General features: G+C 40.8%; 1 protein-coding gene across 1 annotated transcript in view; it reads right to left on the bottom strand.

The window, feature by feature from the left end:
- Positions 1 to 16808, bottom strand: part of GRM5 (glutamate metabotropic receptor 5) — a 492030-nt gene that overhangs the window by 67422 nt on the left and 407800 nt on the right. Inside the window, exon 8 of the mRNA XM_004708891.2 lies at positions 3780 to 4719. Coding sequence (XP_004708948.1) covers positions 3780 to 4719 — 940 coding nt within the window. The remainder of the gene's footprint in view (positions 1 to 3779; positions 4720 to 16808) is intronic.

Genomic DNA, 16808 nt, shown 5'->3' with positions numbered 1-16808 from the left:
TACATGAGTGTGTTAGACAGGGTTCTCAATGAGTTTCTGTGGATTTTTTTCTGTAAAGTACCCAGACTAGCACAAATGTTTAAAGACTAGGAGGACCCAGTTTACATCATTCTTCACAATTTGAACCCCAGCATGATTGGATAATGTGTTATATATTTCCATATTTTAGAAATATTTCCATAATTTAGAAAATTATAAACAATAAGGGAGATGAAATCATACATAAGTTGTAATATGATTAAATACTATATCAACACTAAACAACTTAATTTTAGGGTCACATAGATGAAACCGTTTGGGGACTCATGGCGGGTGCAGAGAAAAAAAAACCAACTTTAGCTGGGATCTTATTTTCTTCTGAAATTAAGGGCATTAGTCCATAAAGATAATGGATTTGGAAGGGGACCAAATTTGTGACGGATTTCCCTCTTGAAAAGGAATCACAAGGTTCTCTGTCCTTTGGCCTCCATATCAAAGGTGGGTTCTAGTTTCATTAACCTGGTGGATGGCAAAAAGCAATACTGGCACTTGTTGATACAGGCACTTAGACCAAATTTGCTAATATACCAGAGTAAGTAAAAAATTGCAACTACTAGGTTTCCATTCACACATGCACAGGCTTATTTCAAACAAAATGCATTTAGTATGCATCTGTGATAAGTGGATCACTGTCAAGTTCTCTCGGTGATACACCGGCTGTGAGTCTCTCAGTGCTTAGTTATTGGCAGATACTCTAGTGTGTTTTATCCTTAGGGTACCTTCAAAAAAGGGTTAAATCAAAACTAACAACTTCTGAGGATATCTTCTGGGTCAGTTAAACTCAAGACATAGGGTCAACTCGAAATTATGGTGATTGCTTTTGGAATAATTTTATCTTAATAGATTTTCACAAAGGAAAGACTATCATCACAGGGCCTTATTATGAAGACATTTTGAGAATATGTAAAACTGCGTTGCTGAGGAAAACGCCAGGAAATTTATGCTGAGGGAAAAAGAAATTCCCATCATGACAATGCACCTGCTCATTCATTGAGTAGAGCAAGGGAAGTCCTTTGACAGTTTCCTTGGGAAACCTTACCCTATCCACTGTGTTGCTCTCCTCTTGGCCTTTCTGGCTTGGGTTCTCCAAATTCATAGGACATTAACAAAGAAAACAAATGAGACCCCAGGAGGTCAAAACTGCTGTTTTGATGATTATAAATTGAAGAGTGCAGAAATTATTGGAGAAGGCTTTCCCCAAATCAAAACTCACTGACATGAAGTTGATTCCAACTCATAGCAAGCCTATGTAGGGATGCCAATGCTGTGCATCTTTACAGGAGCTGGGATATTAGAACCACCAACCTTGCAGTTGGTAGTCCAGTGCTTCCCCAGCAGTGACACCAGGGCTTCTTGGGGGAATGATGAGAGAGATGGAGACACTTCTTTCAGAAGTATAAACCTAGATGGAGGATATGTCAAGAAACAATAGCTTCATATTTTGGAATTTTTGTCTAATAAATATTATAGGATATTGTAGTAATCCTTTGTGATCTGCTGTTGTGTAATAAATCTCGTTGTAGATCCACACTGTCTTTTAGGATGCTCTCTTTGTTATTAAGTACTTTCTAGCTGCATCCCTGCCAAATCTTTCAAGTATGACCGAGGATTGGTAATAGTTTGGTTAATAGTAACAGCAAGAAGTGCTTACTGTTTGGCAGATACTTTACAAGGGTTAAGTCATTTAATCCTTACAACCACCTTTTAAGGTATCTATTTCAAGATCTCCATTTTTCAGAGGATGAAAATAAGGCATAGAGAGTTTAAGTAATTTACGCAAGTTTCAACAGCTAGTTTAGTGATTCTCAGTGTTGTGTAGTGCTATGCACAGCCTTCAATAAAGCTTTTTCTATGTGTTTATTCTTTATACCCACTATCTACTTCATTTTCACAAGCCTATGTAGTAGGAACTATCTCCAATTGGTAGATGAAGTTTCTGTGATTCAGAGATAGGAAATTGAAGTGGCACGATTCACAGGGGGAGCTTGCTACGAAGCCAGTGCTCTTCAGGAGCACCGCAGAGACTCTTTAAAGTGCCACCCTAGTCAATGTTTGAGTTCTTAGGCAAAGAATTATGATCCCCTCGCTCCATCATTCTATCTGTTTTATATCTTAGGCTTCCCTGGAAGATTTTGCTTGAAGAGAAGTTTTGGTTGGTAAAATAAATGTTTGGGGAAAAAAAATCAATATTCTTAACTGAAATGAAAGGCTGATATTGCAGAAGTTTCAGAACAAGAAAGCTTCAGAGAAGAGCCAAGACAGATGGAAAATATGCCAGTGGGTTAGATACATGGCAGGTCTTCTCTGTACAAAGTACGGCATTGCCAGCATTTATTGGAGAGATAAAAGATGAGCCCTTCCTCCAAAACGTATAGTTTAGTTGAATGTCTTGGACAATATGTGAGTACACAGAAAAAGATGAGACTTATAGAACAACAAGAAACTAAACAGAAGCTAAGACATACATTAGTATTGCAAATGAATTAGACTCCACAACTATGCCCCAAGTATCCCAGGAGTCAATTTTAAATCTCAGCAGACACATTAGCAACACGATCATCATAACTTATATTTTAAGAATTAGAAACATGCCATTTTTCATGCAGGCCAAGAGAAGAATAATGGAAAGGCTAAGAGGTGAATAATTAAAACAGCATTATTTAGATAACGCTTCAATTTGGAAAAAAAAAATCTGTTCCATTTATGTACCTACCATTTAAACAATAGGCCCAATCCCCCTGCAGGGAAAGACTTGATATCCTACATAGTTTGGGGGTAGGCACTCCATAAATAGGGGCAATTCTTATTGCCATTCAGTGATCTATCTATGTAGCTTTCTAAATAGCTCAGGCTCTGTTCCCACTGATAAGATGATACCATTTCCCTTGAACAGCTTTAGCATCATTTATCACATAAGGTGGCCTTCACATGGTGGGGGTGGGGGATCACTGGCTGATGGCTGCAGATCATTCTCAGGTGACTTTTGGGTCATAAGTATTAACTATGGTCTTTAACTTGAGTGTATGATGAGTCTAAGGTCAAGGGAAAAGTGGAAGACTTTGCTTAGGAAGAGCTTATGTAAAATCCATTCCTTATTTTGCCTTTATCAGCTACTGAGCGATTTCTCAGAGTTCAAATTGTTCGGTAAGAGCTGTGGTATACATTTTAAGTCCTCTTGCCTCTATGAGATGGGAAATCAAGGACTGGTCTGGACTTGAATAAGATTCAGGCAGAAGCAAGTGTGGTCAGATGTACGAGCGTGTTGGCTTTTCACGTCTCACTCTCGGCTTCTCTGCCCCTTAAGAACCTAGCCTTGGCTTAGTCATTAATAGGGCAGGGTAGAACTGCCTTGTTAGTTTCTGAGACCTACCTGATCATGGGCATCAAAAGCCCTGTCTTTCTCCTACGGAGCTCTGATGGCTTTGAACTGCTGACCTGTCAGATCGCAGCCCAACTCATAACCACCATGTCACCAGGGCTCCACAAGTGTCCCACTATCAGGACCTCGCTTTCTCTGTAACTGTGGCCTTTATCAAAGACCTACATTTGCATTCTTCCTTGCTTGCCCTTTACAATTGGGCCCACATCCCGCTGACCCCACAGAGAAGACTGAATGAGGAGGCCAGAGCTGTTTCGCTGGCACCCTGCCTCCCATATTAACTCAATCATCTCCCTTTAAGACAGGCAGGGAAAGCCCTGTTTCCGTTGGAGGCGCCAAAGCCCATACAGTGGGTGTTTACCTTAGGGTTTCCCCAGAGGAGCCTCTCCTCTTCCAGAGGTTGACAAGGCTGCTGGACCGGCTGGCGGCCGAGGAGGACTTGCCATCCCCCACGTGCATGCGCACCACGGTCGAGGTGGTGAAGGCGCTGCGCACGTTCCTCTCCGGTTTGGCCAGGATGATGTATACCTTCGGCACAAACATGCAGCCCAGAGCCACTGTGGCACTTAGACTGACTGAAAAACACATGGTGATGATTTTGTAGTTGCTGCCAAAGTAGATTGGCACAAAGGCCAGCCAGATGATGCAAGTGGTGTACATAGTGAAGGCGATGTACTTGGCCTCGTTGAAGTTAGCTGGGACGTTTCTGGTCTTGAACGCATAGAAGGTGCAGCTTAAAATCAACAATCCGTTGTATCCAAGAGGCGTGACCACTCCGAGGTTGGTGGTGTTACAAATCAGGTAGACTTCCCGGATACTTGGGTAGTCGTGCATTATGTCAGGGGGCTCCATGATAAAGAGGGCGACGATGATGCCTAACTGGATGCATATGAGAATGAAAGCAATCACGAGTTGGGCACAGGCACTCATGAATCGGGGCTTTTTGGTGCAGATCTTCTTCTTGCTGCCAGCCAAGATCCTCGCAATCCGGTTGGTCTTGGTTACAAGGGCCGAGTAGCTCATGGCTGGGGAGAGACCGATGCCAATTCTCTGAAGATAGCAATAAATCTGCTTGGGCTTTGCAATGAGGCAGAAGGTACAGAGGTAACCCAGGCAGATGCCGGCCAGGATGATGTAGCAGAGTTCCCTGCTGGACGATTTGACCACTGGTGTATCACGGTAAATGATGAAGACGGCGGTGACGAACAGGGTAGCCAGCAGGCCCAGGCAGGCAAACACCACGGCAGCAATGGGCTCCGGATCACCCCAGCGAAGATATTGTACAGGGATCAAATCACAACCTGCAGACACACAGACACATATTGAAAAAGAAAGATGAGAGGTTCACTCGGATCACATGGTCTAAGTTTCAAGCAAATGCGTATGACCATTAGAGGCTATCTCCCATCTCACTTTCTAATCTCAGTATCCCATGTTACACTTTCATTGCTAAATATTTATATTGTTACACACATGTGACAGGAGCTGGCCTAGGATCCAAGAGCAAAATGATGGAGATGTTCTAGGTCTTCTTAAAAAAATAACTGGAGGAAAGAGGCTTTATATAATTGCTTCAAATGATGGTAGCATCCTGAAGCATAGCGTGAGCCCTGATGCAGTATTGGGCAGAGGATAGACCTCCTTAAACAGGAAGGAGTAAAATAAAGATATTAATTTGATTGAGTTTGAGGATTCAGCAAGTATGGAAAAGAGAGGTTAACTGTGAGGAGGGGGGTCGAGGGATATTGGAAACACATAGGAAAAGAAGCCATGTGCAAAGTGTGATGAGAGGTACCAGACTGGGCTGGGCAGTAGGCAGAAGTGAATCTTGCCAGGCAAGGAGTCCTAGATAAGAGGTGTAATGTTTAGCTTTAAATCAATAGAAAGTTCTTGAAATTTCTGTATGCCAACTAGAGAAATTACATTAACGGATTTGTATGTGTTTAAAAAAAATTCCCCCTTTCATGGCTTCCTGGTTATTTGGATGAAATAAAGGTAAAACTGGATGCAGAGAAAACCGTGTGGGTCAGTTCCTGAGGTGTGGTTAGATGACGGGGTGGAGTAGCATGAAACAATGAAATGATTGTGAATTATTTAGGGAAAATAGGAATGCAAGTTAAAGAGTGCTGCCTCAACATCTTAGAAACCTTATTAAATAAACAAGAATGTTAAAATGGGTGGATATCAATTCTCAGCGTGGTCTCCATCTTGATCTACGCACTTTGGAAGGCAACGCTTCCATTTCTTGAACCCTCCCCCTTAGAATCCTGTGGTCTATACTTTCCAACAGGTCAAAACAATAGTGGTGCCATCCTCACAGCCCTCAAATTTTCTTATCAATTGTTGTTGTTGAGTTTCAGAACAAAGCAAAGTCTGAAGCAGCAATATCAGGGCTGTAAAATGTGTTTTCCAATGAAATTATCACAGACAGCCATAGCTACCCAAGAAGACTGAACAAGTGTATTGTTAGCATGGGGGAAAAGATCTTGGCGTAATGCCCTTTTCTCAGCATTGCAGTTTTCAATTTTCTTAACATGTTTTCATAATAAGCCTCTATGATTATCCTGTACACATCAAGAAATGTACTAAAATATGCTGACCTTTCTCCTTTGAATTACACTGACCTAGCACATCTCCTTGGAAGTCACGGTTTTGATTGAGGATTGTGTGTGTGTGTGTGTGTGTGCGCATGCGCGTGCATGTTTTAAGTCACCCCAATGAGACTAAGACACATATATTACCAAGAAAACTGTTTACAACCACTCACAGACTGAAAAACATGTTAAGACATGTTTTGTTTGGTACAGACCTATGCATGTAGTGACTGGACACTCAGCAATGCTCTTTGACTGATTCTTTTACAGGGTCTTTGAGTCATTGTGGGCACTTTGAGAGGTAAATGTACCAAGGATGATCAAACATGCTGCCCTGGATCTACTATAAAGAAAAACTGGAAGGTTCAGAGACTCTTATGTCTCAGACGCGATAGAAGATAAGATACGGTTTGGGGAAGGGGAAAGTGATCAGGTAGTTTTATAGGAAAAGTGACCGCAGAATCAAACACTGTGTCAGCCAGGGAAATCTACCACTCCCTAATTATTCTCTACTCGTGGCTCTCAGTTTATAAATCACTTGAGCATGTAGCAAAAGGAAAATGAAAACATTAAGCTACATTTAAGTTACCTGCCTTCTTTTAAAATGCCTTTAGCCAGTGGTTTCACACTTGGCTGGACACTACAATGACCTAGAGATATTATGACCATTACTGTGGCCAGGGGCGCATGGAAACAGTTCCTGATTTCATTACATTCCTGGGATGTAGCTTGGCCATAGGATTTTTGAAAGACATTTTAAATAATTTGAATGTGCAGCACAAATTGAGAGTGCCTGTCCTTGAAGGAACATTCCTACTAAAGTAGAATGTCTTATTGAATGCGTAGGAAAGGAGGCAAGGAATCTAGAGCACTGCACATTTAAGAGATGCGGCAAAGACGGCTAAGTAGCTACAAATATCCAGTTTTGCCTCATTGTCAAGAACAGATCTTCAATGCTATTTGTGTTAGTAAAAGGGGCAGCTACAAGACTGGACAGCTCTGTAGCCAAGTGTGCCAGATGACTAGATAATAGCCAATGAGATGTCAGCAAAGGATCCTCCCTTCCTCCCTTCATTCTCTTCCACCTCCTCCTCTTCTGCCTTTTCTGCCACTGCCTAGAATCTAATCATGGTGGCGAACGCTCTAGCAGTTATCTTGGCTTATAACTTTACATTAGGAACAGAAAACAAAGGCTGGGTGTAGAAGAGAAAAACCGAAGGCGTCAGGGACCTTGATAACCATCATACCACTGATAAGCTCTGCACTATCTATAGCCACAGCTACACTGCTTACATTCCTATTATTATTATTGTGTTAGATGCAGTTAACCAAAGGATTATTGAGATATAAATTCAATTTTCCTATTCATTTTCCATATAGCATGATCAAAGTTATTATAGCAGTGGCTTTGAATTTCCAGAGGCCACTGGGAAGCAGGAGAGGCTACAAAATAAGTGTAGAGGAAAAGGTATGGTTTATTTCAAATTAGCCCAGGACAGCGATCTGTAGACAGGGAAGCCGCATGCTCTTTGCATCCCCCTCCTTCTGCCCTGGAAGCTTTTGTTTGTGTGTTCTTCTGTGTCCTGGTATTATTAGTTCCATACGATTACATTCTTTGTGGATGAGAGCACTTGTGACTTAGCATGGGCTCCTCAGCGCAGCTTACATGCTTGGTTCTAGGCAACTGTGCATTCTTATTCTAAAAAGCTGTGCTCTCCGTTTTGAAATGAAGTTCCTGTAGTGCATACATTTCCATTGATACATATTTGGAATGCCAAGACAAAAGAGAAACAATAATTTTAAATAATTTAATTCATTTTGAGGAATCGTATCTTATTGCATTTGTACTTGTAGCAATCAGCTCCTATAATCTATTGGGAGTCAGCCTCTAAAACAGCGGTTCTCAACATGTGGGTCACGACCCCTTTGGGGGTCGAACAACCCTTTCACAGGGGTCACCCAATTCATAACAGTAGCAAAATGACAGTTATGAAGTAGCAACAAAAATAATTTTATGGTTGGGGCTCACCACAACATGAGGACCTGTATTAAAGGGTCGTGGCATTAGGAAGGTTGAGAACCACTGCTCTAACACTTAAGGGCTGAGGGCCATATTTACAAATGTGCTCCTTTTTGCAATGGTCTTACAACAGGGAGAATTAATCATACTTATTCTTACTCTTTTATAGTACATTGTTTATAATGCAGCATGGGATGGCATCCATTAGCTACTAATGGAACGCTGATGATGCTGGAGTGCAAACTGCAAGGTTGGTAGTTCAAATCACCAGTCCCTCCTCAGGAGAAAGATGTGGCTGTCTGCTCCTGAAGTGATTTACAACTTCAGAAACTCTCCACAGGAGGCTCAAAGTTGGAATTCAACTGATAGCAGTGGGCGTGTTTATGGTCTTCTCCAGGGCCCCTTTGCTTACACGGACAGTTCATGTGCTCCGAAGAGCCACTGTAAAGCAATTATTGGTATAACAAGCATGCCACATTGTCTCTGAAGCCAGGAATCTTCTCATTAGCAAAAAGAGATTCAACTGAAAATTGTGTGTGTGTATGTTTTGCTTATGTATCTAGTACCTTAGTGGATTTGATTTTACTTTCCTTGCCTCGTGGAACTGCTAATTCTTAATATCTCTTATTGAACTGTCATTATTCCTGTAACTTCTAATTGGTTGTGAAAGTAGCACTTACCCCTATATTTTATGTCATATGTGTTCTTGAACTCTTTCTATGCAATCATTAACATCATGTGTGAAGTGAAAGTAGATCATTTAGACATACTTGTATATGTTTGGGGGGTAGTGAATCTAATGTGATATGACTATTTTTGCAACTTCCACAAATTTATACATTCAAATAAGTATGCTGTATTTATCATAGACCACTCACATGCTTTTATGCTCACTTTAATGATGTTTCCATTGCACAAAATACTTCTATAGCTATTTTATTGGCATAGCAAATTGGATTCTGATTAGAGTATTATAATCACTGAATCTTATAATTGGACAACATGATAGAGTTTCCAAAAATGGGCACGTATCACAATCATTTGGAGAGTCTGCACAAATCCAGTTCAAGGGCCTAGATGTAGGAGATTTTCAGTTAGTGAATTTGGGATGGAACAAAGGGAGATTGCTTTGAATAAACATACCTATTTTAGTGTTTACACATCAGGCTGCTAACTGCAAAGTCTGTGGTTTGAAACCACCAGGTGCTCTGAGGGACAAATTTGAGGTTTGTTTTTTTTAAACTCAAGTAAAGTGTTATAGTCAGGGGTATTAGGGGGGGTGCGGGGGTGGGGGAGGCAGTAGCAACCGTGTGCTGTAGCATCGCCATGCGTCAAAATCAACTTGATGGAAATGAACTTTAGGAGGTTTTGTTCATTTTGGCGGGGGCATTGACTCGGATGCCAGACCATGGTCCTTGCTGGGCAGCACTACCTTAGAGATAAACAGACCAATTTCCTACCCCGTCTATGAACGTTTTATGTAACTCCAAAACATAACCACCCTAACTCTACCTAAACCTTTCTATGAACCACCTGGCCTCCTGTCCAGGGTAGGAGGTAGAGTACCAGGTGAAGACAGATCCCAGAGAAATCAGTTAGGAGATGATCACAAGAGGAAAGCTAGCATGAGGAATAAAGACTAAGTCCCTGTACTCACTGGAGAATAGAATCCAGTAAAGGCATTTCAGATCTGGGTTAAAGAAAATTGTGAAGTAGTGAGACAGAAGAGGCTCATATTCAAGGAGATAAGAATGCTGTGAATTAAGATAAGGGAAGAGAAGGAGTAATATCTCCTTCTACTTTAGATGTATGTGCTTGAAGTATTTGTGACATGGTGAGACAGCGCAGGTGCAAGTGGAAACCAAAGCTTAAATGTTGTCAAGACAGAGGTAATACTAATAGCTTTTGGAATTGTCTGCAAACAGGTGGTTATTAGATATATGGAAATATATGCAATTGAATGGAAACTGTATTAATGTAGATGAGAACAGAACCTAAAAGTCTGAGCTCTGAGCTAACACCAACCTTAAAGGATGGCAGTGGCAAAGGATATGTCAGGGCACATACAAGATAGATCAGGTAAGAGGAAGGATATCAGTTGCAAAAGGAAACTGACTAATTGGATGATTCACAAAAGATTCTCTATAAAAGTATCATTTTCCTTTTCTTCTTTTCACTCTGACCTAAATAGCTTCTGCAAAACTTTAAACATCAGATTCATAGGTATATAAACCATCTCACTCCCTACTATTAAATCCGTTTCTTTTGAATGAGGGGTGGTATCTTCCCATTGCTTATTGCTACTATTACACATGTTTCTAATAAGTCTCAGAGTCCTGCAATAAGCTGTATTTTGACCTAACATTCCCATTACTTACTGGTTCTAATATGTGCATTAGTTTATAAATATCTCAATACCTAGTTCTTCTTTCTAAATCTCTTTCTCAATTTCTTCTGAGAATTAATGGGCATTTTGTCCTTTGCTGGTTTTTGCTTGTTTGCCACATTCACAGCTCTGTGGTGACTTACTGGAATACCATGCCAAAGTTCATAAAGAATTCATCATATGCATGTTTTATAGGTTTAATCAAGTCAGTATATATGATCATGTTTTAGAAAATCTGGACTATGTCAGTAAAACACCCTCCTAAGAAATATATTAGAATTTTCTTCCTCTTCAGAAGATGAAGACCATTGTAGTTCTCAGTAGCAAAACAGATAAGCTGTACATTAGAAAAATCACACCCTGTTTTCTGATATTATCTATTTAAATAGCTGTGCACTCCTCACTTCCATCTCATTTCATGCTTGATACATGACTCCATTATTCTCTGGTATAATTGTATTCTTTTCACAGTTTAATTTGACACATATAGCAGACAAAATAATGTTTATTTTGTTTTGCTTTAAAGGAGAGCAAGCTACCCAAATTGTATTACCCCCATTCATTCTATGCCCCCACCAATAAGCTTCTCTTGCATTCAAAGGCACCAGGGATGGCTCATTGATGCTGTGGCTACAGCGAGGAAGCTCCGAAAGAGTCGGCGCTCATGCTTGGTTTGTGGGTATTGGTGTTGCTGCTGTTACGTCCACCGAGGCAGTTCCGAGACAGTCCCATACCACCCCTCGGGACAATGGACCGAAACACTGTCGGGTCCTGTGCCATCCTCAGTTGTTCCTATGCTCCAGCCCACTTTAGCAGCCACCTTGTCAATCCATCTTGTCAAGGGCCTTTCTCTTTTTTCCCAAGCATGACATCCTTCTCCAGGAACTGGTCTCCCCTGGCAGCAAAGTATGCAAGATGAAGTCTTGACATCCTTGCCTCCAAGAAGCACTATGGCCTTACTTCTTCCAAGACAGATCTGTTCGTCCTTTCGTCATGGAACTTTTGATAGTCTTCACCAGCATCGCAACTCAAAGGCATCAATTCCTCTTTGGTCTTCCTCAATCAATATCCACATCTCACATGCATGTGAGGCAATTAAAAATACCATGGTTTGGGTCAGGTGCACATTAGTCCTCAAGGTAACATCCTTGCTTTTCAATACTCTAAAAAGTCTTGTGAGCAGATGTACTCCGTATAACCCATCTTTTGATCTCCTGACCGCTGCTTTCTTGAACATTGATTGTGGATCCAAGAAAGACAAAATCCTTGCTAACTTCGGGGTTTTCTTTATCATGATGTTTCCTATTGGTCCAGTTGTGAGGACTTTGGTCTTCATGACATTGAGTTTTATTCCATACTAAAAGCTGGAAGTGCTTCATGTCCTTCTTACTTCAATAAGCAAGGCTGTGTCATCTGCTTATCACAGGTTATTAATAAGCCTTCCTCTCATCCTATTGTCACATTTTTCTTCATATAATCCAGCTTCTCTGATTATTGGCTCTCAGTACAGGTTGAATAGTATCATGAGAAGAAACAACCCTTACCCACACCTTACTTTATTTTAAACTACACAGTGTACCCTTGTTCTGTTCGCACAACTGCCTCTTCATCCATGTACAGATTCCACACGGACACAATGAAGTGTTCTGGAATTCCCATTCTTGTCAAGGTATTCGTCTTACAGCATTAATGTTCCTGTAGTTGATGTTAACGTTTTCAACCCCTATTGTAAGTGTGTGTATTCAGGCAGTGGGGTTGAGAGGAGAGAGGTCCCAGGACAGAATTGTGGTATCCCAAAGCCAATCTGAGAATCAGCTCCTTAAGCTCCATAATGCCTGTGTCCTTTTGGAAGAAAAGAAGGTTCTGCCAAGAAAAAGAATAGAAATGTATGCCTCTTCACATGCTGGTTAGCCCACCCAATTTAAGGTATAAAATGCTGAAATAGATCAGTTGTGCTATTTCCTTTTCGTATGGGATGCTGAGATCTGCATGGAGTTCAGGGTGTTGAAAGGTGGCTGAAAATATCATGCATACTAGTCCATCAGTATAGGTCGGTTGTCCACCTTTCCTCCTCTCTTTGTCTCTCTGGGTTTGAGTCTCTGGGTGAGTTATCAGATCTTGGGGTATGTAGACTCAGTGTTCCTAGCATAACAATATTTTCTATAACTTTCATAGTTTGAAAGAATTGGAAATGTTGTGTGAGCAGTGTGATATGTATTATATCTTCTCCTTTATAGCACTTAATATAGTTGTAAGTGTATGTGTGTTATTAAATGCTTAAGGTCTGTCATCCGTATTAGACTATAAGTCTCCTGTGTTGTCTCTTTTGCTCACAAATGGACTGCATATGTGGTTAGAATAGCAATTTACAAATTAATGTATTAACAATGTAATCAAAATATATTGTTTTCCTTCTGCGGTGTGAGTCCAGTCAGTCTCAACAAACCTTTGTCTTGTCTACAGGAAGCCCGGTACACCTCGAGTGAGAACACTCCCCTGGACTTTCAGAGTCAAGATCCCGAGAGACAACAAAACCAAGTAAGCAACTCCATCACTTATTTGTGCCTCAGAGTGTGCCCTGCTTCATTAAAAGATGCCTGGTACCTATTAGGCATTTGATAAATGCTTTAGGACTCATGGATGAATCCCATTCTGGGTAATTCACTGGATCTGGTATGCATAAAGGAAGAGGGAGGCAGTCCACCAAAGTTCTTCTTTACCATGGCGTCTAACTATGACGTTTCAAGTCACTGTTCTAAGAAGGCTTCATACTTACAGTAGATCCGAGGTAAGTACCCAAATCCGTGGTAGGGGAAGTATATTCTAGAGTTGATGGATTGTTACCACTACCTAACAGGAATCACCCGTCATTAGAAGGAGCCCTTTGGGGGTAGTGGTGACAAGTTGGGCTGTGATCGACAGGGTCAGCGATGCCACGTCACCAGGCACTCTGCAGAAGAAAGAGGGGGCTTTCTACTCCCATAAAGAGTTACAGTCCTGGAAACTCAGAGGGCATTCATTGTACCCTGTACTGTAGGGTCACTGTGAGTCATCATCAACTCAATGACAATGGATATGAGTTGATAAGCTCATATAAAAAGCATGTTAAACGGTAACCAATGGCCTTCAAGTCCGTTCCAACTCGCAGCGATGTTGTATGTGTCAGAGCAGCGAGGAGGTCCGTCGAGTCCTCGAGGACTACTGGTTTCTGAGGTACATTTGCAGGTCTGAAGTAGCTCTGCGTGGACACATACTTCCAACCTATCAGGTAAGTTTTACTGGCAACTGCTTTCATAGGGAGCTCTTTCATTCCTAGTTCTGCCAGTATAACAAGGAGAAACGGATATGATATGTCAGGTGCTAGCCCATAAATCTTAGGCATCAGCATTTCTGGTAGACTGAAGTTTACCAAAACATGTTGACTTGGTAGAATTGTGAGACTAGAGCCCAAACTGCTTATTACTTATTTATTTTAAGCTTCCTTAGGCGAAGCAAACAGGTCATGTACCACACTCAAATGGATGCAGAGGCTTTATGGAGTCCTATTAGGAAATACAATCATGATTAATTACGGTGTCCACCGTGGACAAAGTGAAGTCGATGCAGGTCAGAATGGTCTCAATGGCGCAGCAGCAGCAGCAGCAGCAGCAGCAACGTTTGAGTGGTTAGTCCCCACTGCCTCTCGAGACATCTTATTGATTCAAACTCTTGAATCCGCATGTTTTATGCTGGTTTATGTATTCCAGAAGTTGATGGCCAGAGACACTGGCTGGTAACTTGTTTTCATAGCCATAATTTTTTTTAACTGTAGATACTTTTCCAAATGGGCCTGGAACACCTCCAGCCCAAAGAACCAGAATTGAATAGGGGACGTTCTTCACGTTGCCACAGAGGTGATTCACAGCCATCCACTCATCTGACTCAGACAATTTCATGCCCTTCAAGGTTTATAACACATTTTTGTTTTTGATTCCCTCAATCATCCCTTCAAAGAGCTGAAAACACAGGCCTCTAGTTTTTATTTATATTAACAATGTTGTTCTTCTTTACTGTCTAAGTTTTATAGGGAGCTTGAAACTGTTTACCAAGATTTATTTCATAATTAAGGCATAAAGAACGATTTAATAATACTGCAAAGTGCTAAGGGGAAGGATCATCAGAGAGGCACATTTATAGGGAACAGCTTTGAAAAATATGAATTCCAGCTCTATTGCAGATGAGAGAGGAAAAACACAGCGCATGGCTTTCAATGATAAAAACAACTGACTAGAAAACGTTGCTTCCGTTCTACCCTCCTGCATCCTTCCTCAGCAGCCAGCTCCTCCATGCTCTGCTGCCTTGCAGATGTCTCCCTTTCGTAATGACTGTTTGCTCCCCTAGCCTGCCAGGCAGGCTCCTCTACTATGGTCAAATGGATCCTTGGGCCTGTGCCTATCAACACTAGAGCTTTATGCTAATTGTAAGTTTACTTGGCTCTTCTCCTGTGATGGTGGAATTCAATTATGAGCGTGAAATACCACTGATCATCTTTTGATTTTAAACTCATCTTTTATTTTTTATTTCAGTAAAATAAAAAGAATTTTCAGTGCTTTATAGAAATTCCTTCACTGATCCTTTTTAGGACATCGGTCTTTAATTTCTCACGTAGTCATTCCTCTACAAAGGTTTCTTCAGATTAGAGCCCCCCCTCTAGACAGGGAATTGTGTGTTGATCCCAGCTAATATTGGGTAAATGAGATGCAAGTACATTTGTATTCACAGGTGCCCCAATAGACAAGCTGAAAAATAAGACAGAGACCCCTCATTCCTCATTTGTCCTGTCCCTCCTTATTAAAATTATTCAGGGATGCTTCACCCAATGAAGTACCTGTCTATGCATCAGGTATGTTTGGCATTACTAACAATACAGAAATAAACAAAGAAGCAATCAATTGTTCTGAAATTTACATTCCTTTCTAGGTTATCCATAGTTTGATCCAATTCACACAGTCAAATGCCTTTTCATAGTCAATGAAACAAAAGTCAAAAAACAAAAACGAAAAACCTTTCTGGTATTCTCTTCTAGTCAGTTGGTTTAGTAGCCGTCTTCCATATTTCTTGGCATAGACAAATTAGTGCTTCCTGCTCTTCACCAGCTTGTTGACACATTTCAATAGGTGTCAACAATATCAAGTCCCAAAACCTTGTTTTTGGCTAATGTCATCAGTGCAGCTAGAACTTTTACTTCCACACTTACTTGCTCTTTGTTCATGTGCTACGTCTTGAAATGGTTGAATATTGATGACTAGTTCTTTTTGGTACAGTGGCTTTATATTATTTCCATCTTCTTTGGATGTTCCTTACGTAATTCAATATTTGGCACAAAGAATTGTTTAATGTAACTCAAGGTTTGAATGTTTTTTTTAGTTACTTCACTTTAAGATATACTTGAGTGTTTTCTTCCGTTTTAGTTTTCTAACTCTAGATTTGGTTTTCTAGATCTCTGCACATCTCATTATGTGCCACTTTTTTTCTAGAGCTGTCCTTTGACATTTCCTGTTCGGCTCTCCAATTTCATAATTTCTTTCATGTGCCTCCGCTGTTCTACACTTAAGAGTACGTTTCAGAGTGTTTTCTGACATCCATTTCGATCTTTTCTTTCTTTGAAGGACCCTTCCCTCTCTTCGTGTGTGATGTTCTTCAGCTCATCTCACAGCTTGTCAGGTCTTCTGTCGTTAGTGTCCAATGCATCAGATCGGGTCTTCGGATGCTCTCCAATTCAGCGGGGAGAGACTCAAGGTAGTGTTTTGGCTCTCATGGACTTGTTTTAATTTTGTTCAGCTTCAACTTGGACTTACATATGAGCAATTGACAGCCTGTTTCAGTAAGCCCCTGACCTGATTCTAGCTGCTGATATTGAGCTTCTCCATTGTCTCTGTCCACAGATGTAGTCAATTTGATTTCTGTTTAATCCATATGACAGTTTATGCATTTTGTGGCATTGAAAAAAGGTATTTGAGATGAAAATTGAAAAATTCCGACATGCTATCTCTAGCTTTGTTTCCATCACCAAGACCGTATTTTCCAACTACTCTTCTTTCCTTTTTGTTTCCAACTTTTGAATACCAATTGCCAATAATTATCAATGCAACTTGTTTGTTCAATTTCAGACTTGATCAATGATTCAATTTCCACATCACTAGCTTTCATAAATTTGAATAATAGTTATATTGGCTGGATTTCCTTTTTTTTAAATAATCATTTTTTAGGGGCTCATACAACTCATCATAATCCGCACATACATCATTTGTGTCCAGCACATTAGTACAGAGGTTGACTTCATCATTCTCACAACACCTACTTTCCACTTGAGCCCTTGGTGTCAGCTCCTCATTTTTCCCCCTCCCTCCC

This window comes from Echinops telfairi, unplaced genomic scaffold (genome assembly GCF_000313985.2).
Source record: "Echinops telfairi isolate 266 unplaced genomic scaffold, ASM31398v2 ScPeMD7_1713;HRSCAF=2227, whole genome shotgun sequence".
Taxonomy (NCBI): domain Eukaryota; kingdom Metazoa; phylum Chordata; class Mammalia; order Afrosoricida; family Tenrecidae; genus Echinops; species Echinops telfairi.
The sequence above is the reverse complement of the archived record's forward strand: the minus strand, read 5'-3'. Positions and strand labels throughout refer to the sequence as shown.